The sequence below is a fragment of the Anastrepha obliqua genome, chromosome 1 (assembly GCF_027943255.1).
Source record: "Anastrepha obliqua isolate idAnaObli1 chromosome 1, idAnaObli1_1.0, whole genome shotgun sequence".
Classification (NCBI taxonomy): domain Eukaryota; kingdom Metazoa; phylum Arthropoda; class Insecta; order Diptera; family Tephritidae; genus Anastrepha; species Anastrepha obliqua.
Genome location: NC_072892.1, coordinates 113,531,939 through 113,549,788, shown reverse-complemented (window position 1 = coordinate 113,549,788; position 17,850 = coordinate 113,531,939). Strand labels below are relative to the sequence as shown.

At 35.1% G+C, this 17,850-nt stretch overlaps 2 protein-coding genes across 2 annotated transcripts in view; both read left to right on the top strand.

Moving 5' to 3' along the window:
• LOC129235678 (serine-rich adhesin for platelets) overlaps positions 1-17,850 on the top strand; it is a 90,582-nt gene that overhangs the window by 43,766 nt on the left and 28,966 nt on the right. The window lies entirely within an intron of this gene.
• On the top strand, positions 13,055-13,850 carry LOC129235680 (uncharacterized). Its single transcript, XM_054869662.1, has one exon. It carries the CDS (start codon positions 13,140-13,142, stop codon positions 13,701-13,703), a length of 564 nt encoding a protein of 187 aa, XP_054725637.1. The 5' UTR covers positions 13,055-13,139; the 3' UTR covers positions 13,704-13,850.

The following is a 17,850-nucleotide window of genomic DNA, read 5'->3' as shown; positions in this document are numbered from 1 at the left end:
TACAAGTGAAGTCCGTTATAGATATGCAATTATAACGGTCTTCTTAACGAATTAGTTTTATTTAATCATGTAAATATTAAAACAAGTTTTTAATTTATCATTCGAAATGGTGACCATTTGCTTTTACACAAGCCTTCAAACGATTAGGCCATTCAGCTATTGCAGCAAGCACGGTTTCTATGGATATTGGCGGCGCTCCCGAACCAAAGATTGTTTGAGATTACAAAATTTCTGTGAAGTCTTCCACAGGCCACGTTCTCCAATTCTGACCACAAACTGTAGTCCAATGGATTCACATCTGGACTTCCAGAAGGCCAATCTTCTGCGGTTATGGACCCAGAAATATTGTTTTTTACCCACTGCTGGGTGTTTTTTGCCTTATGGGCTGGAGCGGAATCTAGCTGTAAGATCCAACGTTCTCCATTGAAGAGAGTACTGCTCAACTGTTTCACCTCGCATTCTAAGACATCCTCCTGGTACACTTTTGACACGGTCTTAACCCCATTTTCGCGAAAATAATCTGCTTAAACAACAAAAACACTCAAGGAAAGCGGCAAACAAACAATCGTCGTGTAAATCACGAAGATTTTCGAAGATTTCTTTAAATGAGAATGTGCAAAAAACCCAGGCTGAAAAGTCATCATGTAAATTGGTTCTAAGTTAAGTTGACATTCATTACTTATATTAGGAGATTGAAGAAAGTTCTGCGCGATTAGAAAGAAGAATACTTACTTCTACTTTAAGATGCTATTTATGGTTGTATAGAAAGAAAGAAATTGCAATGCCAGTTAACCTGGAATATTGCTTTTGCCACATTTAAATTTGGTGGAAAAGCATACTTTGGTTTCTGATAAAATATTTACGCTTTATTTTGTCAGCTCGACCTTTACGCGCTCCGCTGGTTGTTTGTTTGTAGCTTCTAGTTCACAAGTATCAAATATGATTGAAGTACGTCGCCATTTGCAAAAATTATAAATCTTCCCATCGGGTGATTAATTTTGCGCCACCTTGTATATTCTTCAGTTTGTGAAGAAAGTTCTAGAAATTGCCGTGTTAAATTAAAAAACAATTTTTTCTCGTGTTCGTGCTGCTGCGTTACCAATAATACTCGTATTGCTACTCTTGTCTGCCTGTAATGGGTCTGTTGCACTAGCCTGAAGAAAGTTTTGGAGAAATATAAACATCAAAAATGAGTTCGCTCACTTCAAAAAACAGCAATATGCCATAATTTTCCAGACGAATTTTAGAAATAGAAACATTATTTCATCGAATTTTATTAAATTTCACCTGCATACTGAGTAAAATACGGAGATATGTATAAACATCCATTTTGTATTACTCTGTAACAAAATACAAGTAATAGTAATCATATCGCGATGGCATTGCAAAACATTCACTTTTTACATTCAGTAAAAAGCTTCACGGGTCATTTAGTAGGATTACTAAACAACTTTGCTCAACTATCATAATTTCATCAACATGTTTCAAAAATTACATTCACATTTACATACATACACGTGTGCATACTCGTATATTTCAATTCATTCACTGCCAACGAACGATCCGGAGATCGAAGCGACAATGTTGCCAGCGAAGTATGCTCGCTCGCAAGTATGATAGATTGCCAAGATTGCGCACATCAGAAAGTGCGTGACGTCACATTGGTGTAGTTGTGCAGTGTTGCTAACTCTTTGCTCTTCGCAATAAATGTAGTGTTTTTTTATACCAAAAATGCTAAAACTTTTTAGTTTGGTGTTGTTTCTTTTTTAATTCGTAGCTACCAAATTATAAAGTTAAACAAAGTTGCTATAAAATAGGCTAAAAAGGCCACTCTTGTATTTAAAGTATATGCTGAGAAAATTTCAGCGCCATTGAAAATTTGTTGATTCTGATAAAGGTGGATGTTTTGAATGTTTAAATCTCATTGGATCTTCTTCTGCCAACTCTTCTTAACATTTAAAACCTTTTTATAAATTCTAACTGACTACGAATTAGAGCCATAGAGCTGTATTCTTATTAAAAAAGAAAACAAATATGTATACTAGATAATACCGAAGAATACATTACGACCTTGTTGAAAAAGAAGTATCTTATCTTATTACTTCACTCGAAATATAGAAAACGAGTGTTTGCCGGCCTTTTTTAAGAAATTCTCTTAACATAAGTGTTAAATTCAAGGACTCTTTTTTTTTAATATGTTCTATTGTACATGACCATAACACATTTATCTAAAAAAACGTACCCAACAAAGACAATTTGTGTCGCATACAAAGTTCTTTAAATAATTCATTAAGAATTTGGATTGAAATTTTAGTGCGTTTTCATATCCAAAACTTGGCAACACTGCATTTACGAGATAGAAATTTGATTGTTCGAAGGAGAAGAAGAACAAACTTGGAAAAAAATGTAAATAAAGCGAAAAATATCGCACACAAATAATCAACAACACTAATAATTATGGCAAACGCCGATAAGGTAAAGCTGAATAGAACTGAGTAAATTATGAATTATTACATTGCGTTACAAAAACGAACTTTTTTTCTGTCCTATGAACCAAATATATAATACTTTTTCGGAAAGGGGAGAAAAAATAAAAATACACGTGTATTGGCGATTTTCATGTCATTATTCACGTCAGAAATTTTTTTTTATGTATAAAATATAGAGCTCGTAGTCCGCCTGTGTAAAAACTTTGGATCAATTTTTAACCCTTTTTCCGTGATCCAATCGCGCTGAATTTCTGCAGGCAGACTCGTGGAAATGTTTTTATTATGTAAAATTAAAAAAAAAATTTTATCAATTCTCAGATTTTCTTGATTTTTTTGTTCTAAAAAAAAAAATTTTTTTCTAAATTTTCGGCATAACTTGGGACTCCAAATTTTTAAACAACTTATTAACCTTTCATACAACACACTTTGTACCGTTTGTGTGTTTGTTACAGTTCCGGAAGTTCCGATCATCTGACAGTTGCGCTACTAGGAGACGTAGAAAAATGCAGTGCCCGACTCGAAATAACTTTTGTTACGTTTGTGGCTTATTCGCACCAAGTAAAAATTTTTAAAATATTACGAAAACAGTGGTTAATTCGTTTCAGAAAATATTCAAGACTGCTTATGTTCCTTACTTGTGTTATACTCCGGAAGTCGTGTGCGACTATTGCTATAGAAATTTATGCAAGTTTACTGATGGAAGGTCAACAATAAAGTACTCTATACCAACAATTTGGCTACCACGTACGGAGCACTGCAGTGAACTGTGCTACTTTTGTGTAACTTTTACTCAAACTAAAGGGTACCAATACTTTCGCCGCAACAAAATTCGCTTTAACTGATTTTAAAATAACAGCCGCTCGTGATCGACGTACTGACACAAATGCTTACAAACGCAAAAATAAAAGGCCTAAGCATTAATATTTTTAATGTAACAATTTTTAATTTTAATATAATAAAATTAATAAAAAAATTCGGGGTTTTATATCTCTATTGTAATGCGGAGTGAAATATCTTTCTTTTGATACCCACATCGGCATATCTCATGCAATTTTTTTCTTAAATTTCGAACAGGTGGCAACCCTGCGAAACATTGTCAGTGACAACACCTAGGTGAAAAGTCTAGAAATGTGATACACTATCTGTGTGCCAAATTTCATTCAAATCCGTTAAGCTAATCCTGAGATCGTGTGGCTATACAGATATGCATACAAGAATTGCTCGTTTAAAGTTATAAAATACAAAACAAAAAAAATTCTGACGTGTACATGAAAATCGCCGATACACGTGTATTTTTATTTTTTATCCCCTTTCCGAAAAAGTATATTTGGTTCATAGGACAGAATGTGTGTAACGCCGTGTTATTATTAAAAGAGATTAGAAAAATGTCAGGGAAAAGGAACTAAAACTCCGAGGCTAGAGGAGAAAAAAATGCTAAATAAAGTTACGAAAATGGTTATCTGGTCACACTGATCACCAACTGCGCCAGTTGATATCACGAAAACCAGCTGATATTGTCCAATTAACTGAGAGCAAAGTAACAGTACCACTATGGGCGCTACTTTATTATTCTCTCATTCTTGGTTGGAGCCTATGACGATTTTTTTTCGAATATCACCAACATAACACCAGTTTTTTCGTAAACAAACCGCTATTATGGCCCCAGTTGTGTCAGCCAATCAGCGGATTCCTTCACAATCGCAAGGAGTCGGCTAACGATCTGATGTTGGCCCCTCTCAGCATTCTGTACATCGTACTCGCCCGTAATCATTCCGAACTTTGTTATCGCTTTTGAGAAATCGTAAATGCTTCCGATGCGCAGATAACTATTTCACTCGCAATAACTCGTAAACATTCAATTTTGTATCTCGATCGATTGCGCGAAAGAACGTATTTCTTTCTCGGTACTCTGTCCTTAAACCAAGGATGATGGAATTGCAAGGATAATAGATTACAATCGTGGTATTCAAAAAGTGTGACCAACATCAGACTAATGAGGGATTTTGAAGGAATCGCCTGATTTGCTGACGTAACAGAGGATGCGATGGTGGTTTGTTTACGACACAATTGTGTTGGTGACTTAACACGTTCGCGGACACTAAAAATTTCAGGAAGCTGCAAAAATAGACAGGCAATTATTTTTGAAACTAGTTGAAATATCCAAAATCTGATTACACATATATTATAAGAAGAGTCAGAACATCGTATTATAACTGTTATATGAAAGTACTTAATGAATCAATTGTTCACTACTTTGAAATGTATATTAATTACAAAAACTTAAAGTTACATGAAATTAAATGAACAAAACTTGACTTTAAAATTTGAATGCTGCTCATTTTGTATCACTATAAAAAGGAATGCTATAGCATTCACGTCCGCGAACGTGTTAAGCAAAAATCAACTCAGCCATCTGCTTTCATATAAAAAAAATCCGAGCAAGTACTTTGTATTAAAGAAAATATTAGAAAAAAAAATTTACTTACAACTTGCCCTATACTAAAACTGAATGGGCCCTGAAACTGCCCATCAAAAATTATTCTAAAAATTCTCTTAAAAAGTTTGAAATTTTCAGTGTCACTAAACGCTATAAAATTTACAAACCAGCTAACTGAAGTTTGCTCATTTTATTGCCTTGCACGTAACAGGCAATATTCGAGAACAGGTTCTATATGTTTCTCTTAAGTATCATACACTCGCCGTATGCATATACTTATATATATGTGATTGATTGATTTCGCCTCAAATAATTTTCTAAATTTTGACTTGTATATATTTTATTTAAGAACAAACTACATGCATATATATGTATGTGTACGAGTATATTCACGTTTTGCACAAAATGTCTTGTTTTTCGCTAGAATAATTGACTATTAGGCCGTTTGCCATAGACAAGAAAGTAGTAAAGGCTGTCTGGGTTTCTTAAATTTTGACTATTTAGACATTTTTATAATTATTAACACAAAATCTACTTAAGTGCCTGTCTATTTGTTGTTAAATTTATTTCGTTGCACTCACTCGTCAAAGGTAGGAAATGCTTATTAATATTATGTGTGTAAATAAACACACACATACATACGAGGTGTTGAGGTGTTTAATAATGAGACTGACGTTGCTATGGAAGAAGTTGTTTAGCGGGAAACTGCATGCGAAAGCATGACGTATCACTTCTGTAAACAAACCAGTAGTGCAGTGTTTCGTTTTTCGTCAGAAAAATGTTATTGTGACACACAAATTTTAAATGAAACTTGGAAAACCGGCACTGTACTACACAAAAAACAACGAAGTTCTGACAATGAATTCTGGTAGAGGGGAGGAAAAAGAGATACATGTACATATGTGTGTACATATGTATTTACAAATATTTTCTACGTCAGTCAGATTTGACAGTTGTGAACTAGACAACTGCAGTACACACACAGACGACAATGGGGCCAATTAAAGCCAAAATAAAGATTTCCATCACACAAAATCGTATATTTTTTATTTAGTAAAAAAGTTATTTAAAAACAAACTTGTATGATACATTTTGTACCATCTTACATGAATCGATGATTTGAAAGTCTACTTCCCAATTTTTTTAATTTGTCATTATACCTTAATAAATTAAAAAAAAAAAAAAAATAAAGCAAGCTACCGTATAAATTTTCCGTTTTAACTTATTCCTGGTGTTTAACTTGAATTTGGACCTTAGATGCATTAAAAGACTTATAGTAGAACTTTATGACGAATATTTTTTGATGCATTTTAATCCGTCATATTTTGCTGAGTTTTTTTACATTTTCCCACAAAATAGGCAAAAGAGACCTATTATTGAGGAGTTAGAGAGTTAAAATGTTCCAAAAAATGTTTCTCGCTGTTTTTTTTACTAAGAGCTGTTGAATACATCATATACATAGGTATGTCGGCGTAAAACCCATACAGCTCGTTGACCCATCGCTGTAGCCAACGTGTAAAGGTCAAAAAATCTTCCCCAGAATCTTTCTCTCAAACATCCCCAGGGACGCCTTATCAGATGCTGCCACCGTCCAAGCTTCTGCGCTATACAGTAGTACGATCAAGATGGAAGACGTGTAAAGTGTAATACTTGTTCGCGGAGAGGGGGATTTTCCTATACTAGTTATGGCCAAGTTTAAAAGGTAAACTTGATAAAACTTGAGACAACGATAAGAGGAAAGCTACAGTTTTTTAAGTCTTTAACCTCGTATGTTATTCCAAAATTTTTGTATTTATTAAATCGATTGAGGTGGAATATCAGAAAATAGTCTGTTGAGTTTCAGTTCCATAACATGGATTACCAGCTATGTCGGTTAGATGGATTTTGTTACAGCTTTTAACTTTGGACGAGAAAAGCTTTCTACTAGCTCTATATCTTTCTTACCTCTCCATGGGGTAGGCACCAAGAGAACAAGCTTTATATGTATTTTGGATGTTGTATTTCCCTCTTCTTCTTATATATAAGTACTATACATAAGTGTACTCGTAGATCCTGGAATATAAGGCAAAATTAAAATTCGGACGGCTTTGCGCTGACGACTTTGATGAGCCACACTTCAAGATTTCTACATCGAATCGAGACACAATTTTCGAGAATTCAAGAGTTAAGTTAAAAAAAAATTCTTTGACAATTTTGTCCTTAGTGAAACCAATTTTGTGCAAAAAATTCAACTTCGGTAGACTCTCCAGTATCACTACGACCAAGGGGAAAAATAGGAATAGGAGGACAAAACAATTTGTGCAGTTTACGGGCCAAATGCGGACGAAATGCAGGAGTAAAGTAGTAGCTCCAAAGATTCTGCTTTGGCATTAGCAAGAAGATTATTCAGAAAACTGTTTAGAATCATTTGTGTACTTTTTAGTACATTTAATTTAGTACTTCATTTATAGTAGGTACATATAATTTTAAAGCGAAAAAAGATTGAAATTTTTAACCTCTACAGTTCGTAAAAAGTATATAAAGAAAACCATTAAATATGGTTTGTAGCTAAAAGTGCATATACATACGTATATTTTTTATTTCGACGTTACTTAGTCTTAAGGGGAGAGCCTGGTTTATGAGGTCTAAAAATTGCATCTCTTTGCGATTTTTTTTTAAGGAAAAAATTAATTTAGCACTGCAAAGTTTTTTCTATCTTTTAATGAACATTTAAAAAGTATAAAAAATTTTTGTACTGGTTAAAATAAGTTGAAAAAAATGTTTAACATAGAAATTAGTAGAGCGCTGCAACGCTGGAGTTTCCAACTGGCGTACAAGATACAGCTCGTAATTATTATCTAAAGCAAAAAATTCAAATGGATTTCTAATTATCATGATTTTTTATTCTAGATGAACTAAGAAAACTGAGAGAAATTCCAAAATTTCAACTTTTTGGAGGTTTTAAAGAAAAAAATGCCTTTCTATAAAAAAAAAATTCACTTCAACTTGGTATAAAAATCTTGAAAAATTTTTCTTTATCTATTTTGTTAGTTCAAATAGAAGAGAATTTAATACTGAAGGGAACAAGCTATGATTCATTTCAAAGGGTTTATTAGTTTTTTTCATTCATGTACGCCAGTTCAAAGAAATCATAAAAATGAAAAGTCGAGAAAAGAAGATAAAGTTTGTACTATAGCTGTCCCGCCACAGCGTAACTACCTAGCGCTCGCTTACCTTTGGCTTTGTATCTACGGAAATATTGAGAATTAGGCTCTGTAACTTTGTGTGAATATTCTGAAATATATTAGGAATTGCTTAAAATGAAAAAAAAAAAAATTGTTTTTTTTGACCTTATAAACCAGGCTTCCCCCTTAAGGGGTTCCGGGGGTCAGAGCTCGAAAATGTATTGTATTTTCAGGAATTTTTTTTTAACAATAAAAAAATAAAATAAATAAAAAAATTAAAAACAACATTTAAATTTTTTACGCTTTTTATTTAACTTCTTTTACATTCAAAAATGAAATTTTGTTTAATTTAAAAAATGGCACTGAAGTTGATCCTCCTGAAAAATTGGATCTGAACGATGTAGTCCATTTTGGCTCTTCTATATATCTGAAACACAAAAACCAAAAAACTTATTAATCAGTATAGAATGAAAACAAATTTGATAAAATGACGCGGTTTTGAATTGAACACTCTAAAAATCGGGGGTTTTTTCAGTTTCTATATAAAAAAAAAGAAAAACTAAATAATTTAAATAATAATATGATTCTAGTAGGGGCGATAGCCATTGATGTTGTGAACAACAAAAAAAATTTCAACCGATCGTATAGAACTTCATTAGTATTAAGAGTCTTTAAGAGTCTCCAACCAATTTTATAGGCGCATATTTTTGTGGATCATTTGAGCCCAAAAATTAGTATTTAGTAAATACTCAAAGGGAAGTGGAAACAGTTGGCAATTATCTATTATATACATATGTATCGATGTTAAAGCTCGTACAAACATACAAACATTCCTTCATTTTTATTAGATAAAACATCGCGATAAGTCAAAATGCTTAACTATTATTACGTAATATATACATATGTACGTGTGACAACGGAGGCAGATATAAGGTGTCAATGTTTGATAAAGATATAAAGAAAAACTACTAAACAATTAAATTTTTTGCAAAAATATAAAAATATGCATTAATTGGCGCGCGCACTTCTGTTAGGTGCTTGGCCACCTCGTATTTGTGTGCGTCTTCATGTTGTTTCACAAACGGAGGGACCTACCGTTTTAACCCTTAACTGGTCCGGCGTCGTCTGAGAGACTACGTCATATAAACAAATCCTGTTTATTTGCTACTGGAACCACCAACATACGGGTCGCTCCGCCTATTCCTTTCCCTATTGATCATTAAAAAATAGTCACATTTCTGTCGATTTTGTTCAGTTATACTCTAAGTTAGGAACGATTATATTTGCGCGGTAGTCTGTCAGACTACGCCGGACCCTTTACGTTACTTTAGTGCGTGTTTCAAATATAGTGAGTTATGGCTGCGCCATCTAAACGGGTGCGTTTGGGCGATTGTGATTATGAAGAAACTCTCTCTAAGTGGAATAACGAAGACACTGATAGTGGTAGTGATATAGACGATGTGTCAGACGACTATAATATTGAGTCAGAGCATGACACTAACTCGGAATTATCTGAATATGAGGACGACAATGACAGTGATGAAGTGGACTCAACGGAAAGTGAAAAGAAATATATATATGGCAAAAATCGGTATAGGTGGTGTACTTCAGAAGTTCATCCATCATCTAAAGTCCGAAAACATAACATTGTGATGAAAGTTCCCATACTGAAATCAAAGGCAAGGATGCTTGGTGAGTCTGCAGATCCGCTAGCTATTTGGGGCTTACTTTTTAGTGACAATATATTTGAACATATTATGCAGTGCACTAACAAAAAGCTAAATTCGATGAGTGAAAAATATTCTGCTGTTTCAAAACACCACCTATTTGCAACAGATGGAACTGGAAGGGACATATTCAGAGCAGTTCTCAGTAAGAAAAGATTTGCTGTCCTTTTGGTTGCGATAAGATTTGATAATCGAGAAGATAGAGAAGAACGCAAAAAGGATGACCCTACTGCAGCTATATCCTTCGTGTTTAACAGTTTTATAGAGAATTGCCAAAGTTTATATGGATTAGGGCAATCTGCTACTGTAGACGAAATGCTGGTGAGTTTCCGTGGGAGATGCCGCTTTAAGATGTAGATGCCAAACAAGCCAGGAAAATATGGCCTTAAAATTCAGTGCTTAACAGACGCGAGAAACAGCTATCTTTATAATGCTTATATCTATTGCGGAAAGGACTCGGATGGTTTTGGTCTCAGTGACGAAGGTAAGAAACTTTTAAAACCTACGCAAGCAGTATTACGCCTAGCAACGCCGCTCTTCAACAGCAATCGCAACATAACAGCTGATAACTGGTATTCTTCAATACAGTTAGTGGACGTCCTTCTAAAGAAAAATTTAACGTATGTAGGCACCCTAAAAAAAAATAAACCCGAAATACCACAGACCTTCCTATCCAATCGCAAAAGAGCTGCTGGATCAACATTCTATGGATTTAGGGAGGAATGCACAATAATTTCCCACGTTGGAAAAGTTGGAAAAGCCACAATTCTGATATCTTCCATGCACGACAGAGAATACCCTGACCAATTAACTAATAAACCAGAAATAATCACCTTTTATAACGAAAATAAAGGAGGAGTTGATTCCATTGACGAAAAGTGTTCAAAAAGTACATCCAGTCGTCGTAGTCGAAGGTGGCCATTGACAATCGTTTTCCGTGTCTTGGATATTTCTGCGGTAAATTCTTATATTCTTCATCAGTGTTACAAAAACAATCCAATAATAAAAGAAAAAAATGTTTTTGGAAAACAGCTAGCTATGCAATTGGTGGAAGATCATATGAAACGGCGCATAACAATGATGAATATACCACGTGAAATACGAACCATGATTAGAAGGATACTTAGAGTTCCAGAAGAACAACCAACTAATGATGAAACAAATCTTATTCTCCAAAAACGTAAGATTTGCCATATATGTCCTAGCAACAAACACAGGATGACCAAATACCTATGCGTTTATTGCAAGAATCCAGTCTGCTTAGAGTGCACAGATCCAATCTGCAAAAACTGTATCTCAAACTTGTAAACTTTGGGCCTTGCTGGATACAAAACCACCTTCAACTTTCCATATCTTTATGAGTTTTATGGTTATATAATAATTTACAAATCAATTCTTAAAAAAAAATAGTTAACTAGCTTGTTCTCACTTTTTTATGATTTTCGGAAAGAATAAGAATTTTTTTTGTAGATGTGTGGTACATTATTCCTTCTTGTGTTTATAATTTGTTAGACTTTGCCCCAATTGCATGTATTTTTACTAAATATAGTTCATTTGTGTTCATAATATCGATGTTTATTAAAAAATAATAATAGCTTTATGTTGTGTTTTATTATTGAGCTTCAAAACGTACTCGTCTCACAGACTACGCCGGACCAGTTATGTTACTCATGGAGTACCGGACCAGTTAAGGGTTAAGTCGACTCCGAACGTCAGAAATTTTTTTTTTAACGATGAGCTTTTTCATGGCAGAATTACACTCGAAGGTTTGCCATTGCCTACCGAGGGTCGAGTCCTATTAGAAAAAACTTTTGCTATCCTTGTGCTGTTTCAAGCACGGAGATTTGTATACATAATTTTACATATGTAGGTACTTATGTAAACATATAATTTTCGCTTGCACCTTTAGGTAAGGTTAGGTTGCGGCGATTGTCCACTATGGGGCACACTCTGGCTTATAGCCCATTGGGTTGCCGCTTGGAGAACTTGTCCTTATCTCTCCTAAGAACAGTGAGAACTTTTCAAAAATTTTAGGATGATTTCTACAGATCTGAGATCTTCCAACTGATTAAAAAATTGTCTACCTCAAGTGGTGAATTTACGTCTGGATAGCGCAGGACGGTTACATAAAAGGTGCGAGATCGTCTCTTTACTGACAGCTTTTTTTCTTTCTTTCTGATTTAGACAGCTTTTTCAGAAGTCATGTGTCAGCACACCCATCCTCTCAGTATGCCTACTTATTAGACAGTTCGTTATAACGGTAATCAGTGTGCTAACACTATGCCTATTTTAGCTTAGCAGAGATCCTGTACGTAATCATTGAGATTCGTCCAAAGGGTAATGTAATGTCTCTGTCACTGTCTGTATACTCATCAATCAATTTGGTGCCCAGTCTCAGTAGTACATCGGCCCTGAAGTTCTTATCGATGTTCGCAATGGCCAGGAATTCATGTTACCTTTAAATGAAATGGCTTAACCATCTCGTTGAGAGATGTGCGATATTTTATGGTTAGCTTTGAGTTTGTTGACTGTTTTGAGAGGGATTTTATCGCCGTCTGGCTATCAGTGAAAATGTAGATATCTATCGCTTTTATTATTGCCATCAATCAGTTGAACCTAAAAAACACTACAGTAGTCGAGGAGCCGAAAACTGAAGCAGATCCCCAGATGTTCGGAACATACACCACCGCTCGCCCTACCCTGAATGGACTCACCCTGTATTGCATTGGATGACATCCCTTGCTGGTTATTTGCGGGGTTTCTCCTTCTATGTGTGGTGTGCGGCTTAATATTTTTCAACAAATTCAGGGTCCTATAGTTGTATGCTGCCTCCGTTTTTTATGACGGGCTTGTTTATAGCAGAAATACACTTGGAGGCTTACCAGTGTCTGCCGAGGAGCGACCGCTAATAGGAACACTTTTTTTTATCATTATCATGTCTCGAACCCATGCACATGATAGTCACTCACCAACTCATTCAGCTACGGTGGCTGCCAAACCTGATAGTCAACCGCTAGACTTGAACATGTTTGTTCATGCATGCGCATGCATATTACACTTATGTATGTATGTATGTACACAAATTTTTGTATGCGCATATTCAGTTTGCCATGCACACTGCTGTAAATGTTTTAGCGTAAAGATGTAAAGAAACCACAACATCATAAACATTCGCCATGAAACAAGTACATATATAAGCTCTGCCCGTTTTTAGTAGAGTCAGTTGTGTGAATAAGATCGCAGAACTCGGGTATGTAATAAGTGAACTGCTAAATTCTGCAAAAATAGAAAATTAGTGTGCACATTTCTCAATTGATTTGAAATGCCCCAACATGCGAAGACTAGTATTCCTTGTGATGAAAGAAATATTGAGATAAAGGCAAGGGTTGGAAGTGACCAAGAATTTGAAAGTAAATTCCAAATAGCGCGCGAACTAACAAAATCTACCGGCGAGTTACTGGAACAAAAGGATGTGTTCTTTAATATTCTGGATGAGACTGATGGCACAAGGTTTAAATTACGTTACCTACGGCCGCCAACACCCGCGCAGCTGATTTATTATATACGCCCAAACAAGAGTGGACCTAAACTATCAGTATTCACTAGATTCGATGTAGCCGATCCCACGTTGCTTGAGAAAATCTTGGCACAAAGTAATGGCATAAAAGGAGTTTTGGAGAAAAAGAGATATTTATTTATACACGGTCAAACACGTATACATATGGATAAAGTGATGAATTTAGGAAACTTTATGGAATTCGAAGTTTGCCTGCGACCAGATCAGACGGTGGAGGAGGGACAAGAAATAGCTAATGAGCTGATGAAAACATTTAATATAGATGAGGAGGACTTAATGGTTGGTGCTTACTTTGATGAACTAAAATAATTGCAAATTTGTGGAGACGGGGTATACATTTTAAGTAGAACTTGTAACATATCCTCTCGAAAAACATATTTATTGATTTATGACTAAGTCCATACTAGATTTTAGAAGTTTCACAAATAAACTATAATAGCTCAATTCAAACTCAATATAAACGCATTGCCTTTATTAAATGAACTTTGTTTTTTAAATAGAAACAACTTTTTTATTACTATTCAATGCTTTTCAATAGTAATTGAGTAAGTATGGTGAAATATTTTTCAATACATTTGTATTGTTGGAAAAAACGGTATGAATATTTTAATTTTTTTAATTTTTGAAAATATTTTTTACATGAGCGTAAATTGTATTGATTTTTTTCGTATGTCACCAACACAATCTTAATTTTTTTCGTAAACAACCTTATTTCATGAGCCCGGTGATGACAACCAATCGGCTGATTCTTTCAAATTCGCTGCGAGCCGGTTAACGGTCTGATATTGGCCACAGCTTCTGATTTTTTTCCACCATGCGCTTCAAATTTCAAGTTTCTAACCGCTGAGGAGGTGACTGTTAGCTTCGTTATTCGTGCGGGTTCAATAATGATATAAATAGAATTGCGTCCATCAGAGAGTACGCGACGTCACATCTGTGTAGTTTCAAGAGAGAGATGTGAAAATGGGAACAAGAATGCAAGAAATAGAAGAAATTATCCAGCCAGACAACAAGAACAAATGAAAATACTGAACTCGTCGCTATACATAAGTTTGCTGATAATCTGCGTCAGTCCGTGCGCAAGAGAGCGGCTGCTCTGGGACTTCCATTCCAATTGGACATGAAATATCGAAGAAAGCTTTTATACTTCATCAATTCAAAATTCAAAATAGTGCAAGCGCTTAAGTCTAACTCTTAAAAAAATTTCTGCGAAATAATGTTGAAGCGATTTTGTATGGTAAACACCATCTTTTGGAGTGATGAACCCCATTTTTAAATAAGCAAAATTGCCGTTATAGATCACCTAAAGGCCGAATTCACTATTAAAACATCAAATCTTGCTTTACATTTTCCAATTTTATAATATTCACAGGGGACAGTTTCCTCATCATGTGATGTACAAGTATTTATGCCTGTGAAGAATAGAAGTTCAAAGAACGCTTTCAATTTAATATTTGTCACCTTATTCCATATCTTTCTCTAGTGAGAGGATTTTGTTGATTCTATTTAGTTTTAGAAGGTTTTCTGGGCTTTTTCATTAGTATCGATCAGAACTTGCGTGAGAATCAAAGACCCAATATCAGATAAAATGCGGCTGACTCGATGGGCCGTTTGGGTAATACATATGTATGTATGTATGTATGTACACCAGAGACCTGCATGGCTCACTGTTTTCTTGAGTTGTTCATACGCTAAATTTCTTGCTCACATTCAGTCAATTGAACCAAAATATTTGGTCAAGTGCAGTCAGCTCATGCAGGCGAACGCGTAGTTCAGCTCAGTCAACACGTATGATCTAATGTCTTCGGCTCAAATCTAATCATTGAACAAAAAGCAGCATTTGGCCTCGCGAGACGTTCCAGCATGCTTGACTGAGCTTTGTGTGTGTTAGTGCAGTCGGGTGTCGTCGTGTCACACATACTTGTTGTCGGCTTTTGAATGATGAAAATCAAAAATTTTTGATATTAGCGTCAATCAGCCGACACGCACACATATAAAGTTCTTGTCAAACAATGTTGACCGTCACCAAAGGCCAATTGAATGAAATTAGCATCGGCCTTTGCGTTCAAACGATCAAACTTGTTCAAAGAAGTAATTGTCATTATTGTAAATAGCACATGTTCGAGCAAACGAGCGTTGGCGTACAATGTACGCTGTAAATTACGTTTCGTATTTGAAAGGGATTAGTTGGTTTCAGCAATGTTTCCTTATTTACATTATTTTCTTTCGTGTTTTATTATAAGTTTTAAGAAAAAAAAACAAATATGAAAATATAGTGTTTTTGCTTTAAAATTTTGCTTTTACTTTGCTATCGTTAGTTACAAGCAAAAACTCATGCGCGATCATACGTGTTCAAACCGGCTCATTTGGCTCTATAGCCCTTTTATTCTTGCTCAAAAAAATGAATGTACAGCCGAACGAGCAAATACCCGAAACGGCTGCTATGAAGACGATTGGTGATAACATCGGAGAGCTAAAACGCAGCACATGATTTGATTGAGCTGAAATGAACAATGACAATAACTTATTTGAACAAGTTCGATCGTTTGAACGCAAAGGCCTGTTTTTTTGTTCAAGCGAAGCGTATGAATGTTTTACACTGAGCCGGTGCAGTTCTCTGATGTACACCACGACGCTGTTCAATAACTACCTCCCATCGAACTCGTCCTTAAAAACTGCTTCGAACAGTACGCCTTTTTCGTTCTCATCGTTTCGAATCCAATTCTTCAGATCACAAGTACCAGCAGCGGAAATATTAGTTGAATTGTCATTCGAGTCTAGTCGCCTTTCAGCTTCTATAAGTTCGCTCATTAGATTCTCTACATGTATGTATGTATGTACATATTTTGTTGAAGGTTATCGTGTTTACACACGACTTTCGCTCTCGCTTCACTTATAGCCCCTGGTGACGCTCAAGCATGCATGTCCCGCAGGCTTATATGTGTGCGTGTCGGGTGACACTCGTACTTGCTTCGTGTCACACATACTTGTTGTCGGCTTTTGCATGATGAAAATCAAAAATTTTATGGCCTCTGGTGACGGTCAAGCATTGTTTGACAAGAACTTTATATGTGTGCGTGTCGGCTGATTGACGCTAATATCTAAAATTTTTGATTTTCATCATTCAAAAGCCGACAACAAGTATGTGTGACACGACGACACCCGACTGCACTAACACACACAAAGCTCAGTCAAGCATGCTGGACCGTCTCCCGAGGCCATTAGTTCTGTTTACACACGACTTTCGCTCTCGCTTCACTTAGACGCAAAGGGAGAAACTTGAGTGCTTACTGTAATGAAATAATGAAGGCTTTGACAGCGAAAGCTTTCAGTTGAAAAATGGGTAAACTATGCATTATATAGTAAAATTGTAGTGCGTATGTGCACATACATACATATATTATTTACAATAGTAACTGCATTTATTAAATTTACACATACAGTTAGTCATTTGAGCAAATATAGACCATTCTGTCTTTGGAAAAGCTTGAAGTTAACGCGTTTTCAAACATGTAATTATAAATTTTCACGTTTAGTACTGGCGCATGCTTTCATATGCATACAAATTTAGCTGTAAATTTTAGATCCCGCTAAGCAAGTCCCGCTGGGCTTTTGATGAGAGCAAAATTCATATCAAAAAAGTTAGTATTCAGTGGGCGGTTGTTTGGTGAACGTAACTAGACTTATTCGGTTTAGAAAAGTTCATGTACATAATTTAAATAAAAAAATCGAAGTGAGTATTATTATTTAAAATTATAGACTTTTTTATAATTGTTTACAACATTTTTAGATAGAGGAAACGACTAAGAAGCAAATGACTTTCTCATTATTTCAAAAATTGTACAATATATGTAATATCAACAAGTTTATAAATCAATACCCGAAATCGGTCGTTTAATGGCCAAAAATGATGATGGTAAATAAATATAAAATTCCGGGCAACATCTCTTATAAGCTTTGCTCCAGGCAAACACGGGCTTTCAGTAAGCGGGAAAATAACGTAATCGTACGCGAAATAAGAACAAAATCCCAAGACATTTGACACAAATTGAAATCTAACGTGAAAAATAAGATTGGAAAACAATGTAGTACCCAAGCTAACTGTGGAGTATGAACATACGGCGTGAATGGATCGTATTCGCAAAAGATTATGAAAACTATGACCAAAAGTTTTGGAAAAGTGCCATATTTTCAGATGAATGCAAATTTGTTATTAGTGGAGAAAGGTCAACATAGAGTAAAATGTTAACAATATGGTCGGCTCTGTTAAGTAGAAAACATTATCGACTGATATGGCTATTTAAACATTTAATAAATAAAATCTAAAACAAAGAGCTACATACATATGGTATGTATGTATAAGATTGGGCATCAAGAGATCTTTCATTCAGAGTGGATTTATTCAGTGTGCGAAAACAGCTGAAAACAATGCCATAATCACTGACTATAAACCCAA

What these genes read in the sequence shown, in the direction of transcription:
- LOC129235680 (XM_054869662.1), top strand. Translation starts at nt 13,140, where the DNA reads ATGCCCCAACATGCGAAGACTAGTATTCCTTGTGATGAAAGAAATATT.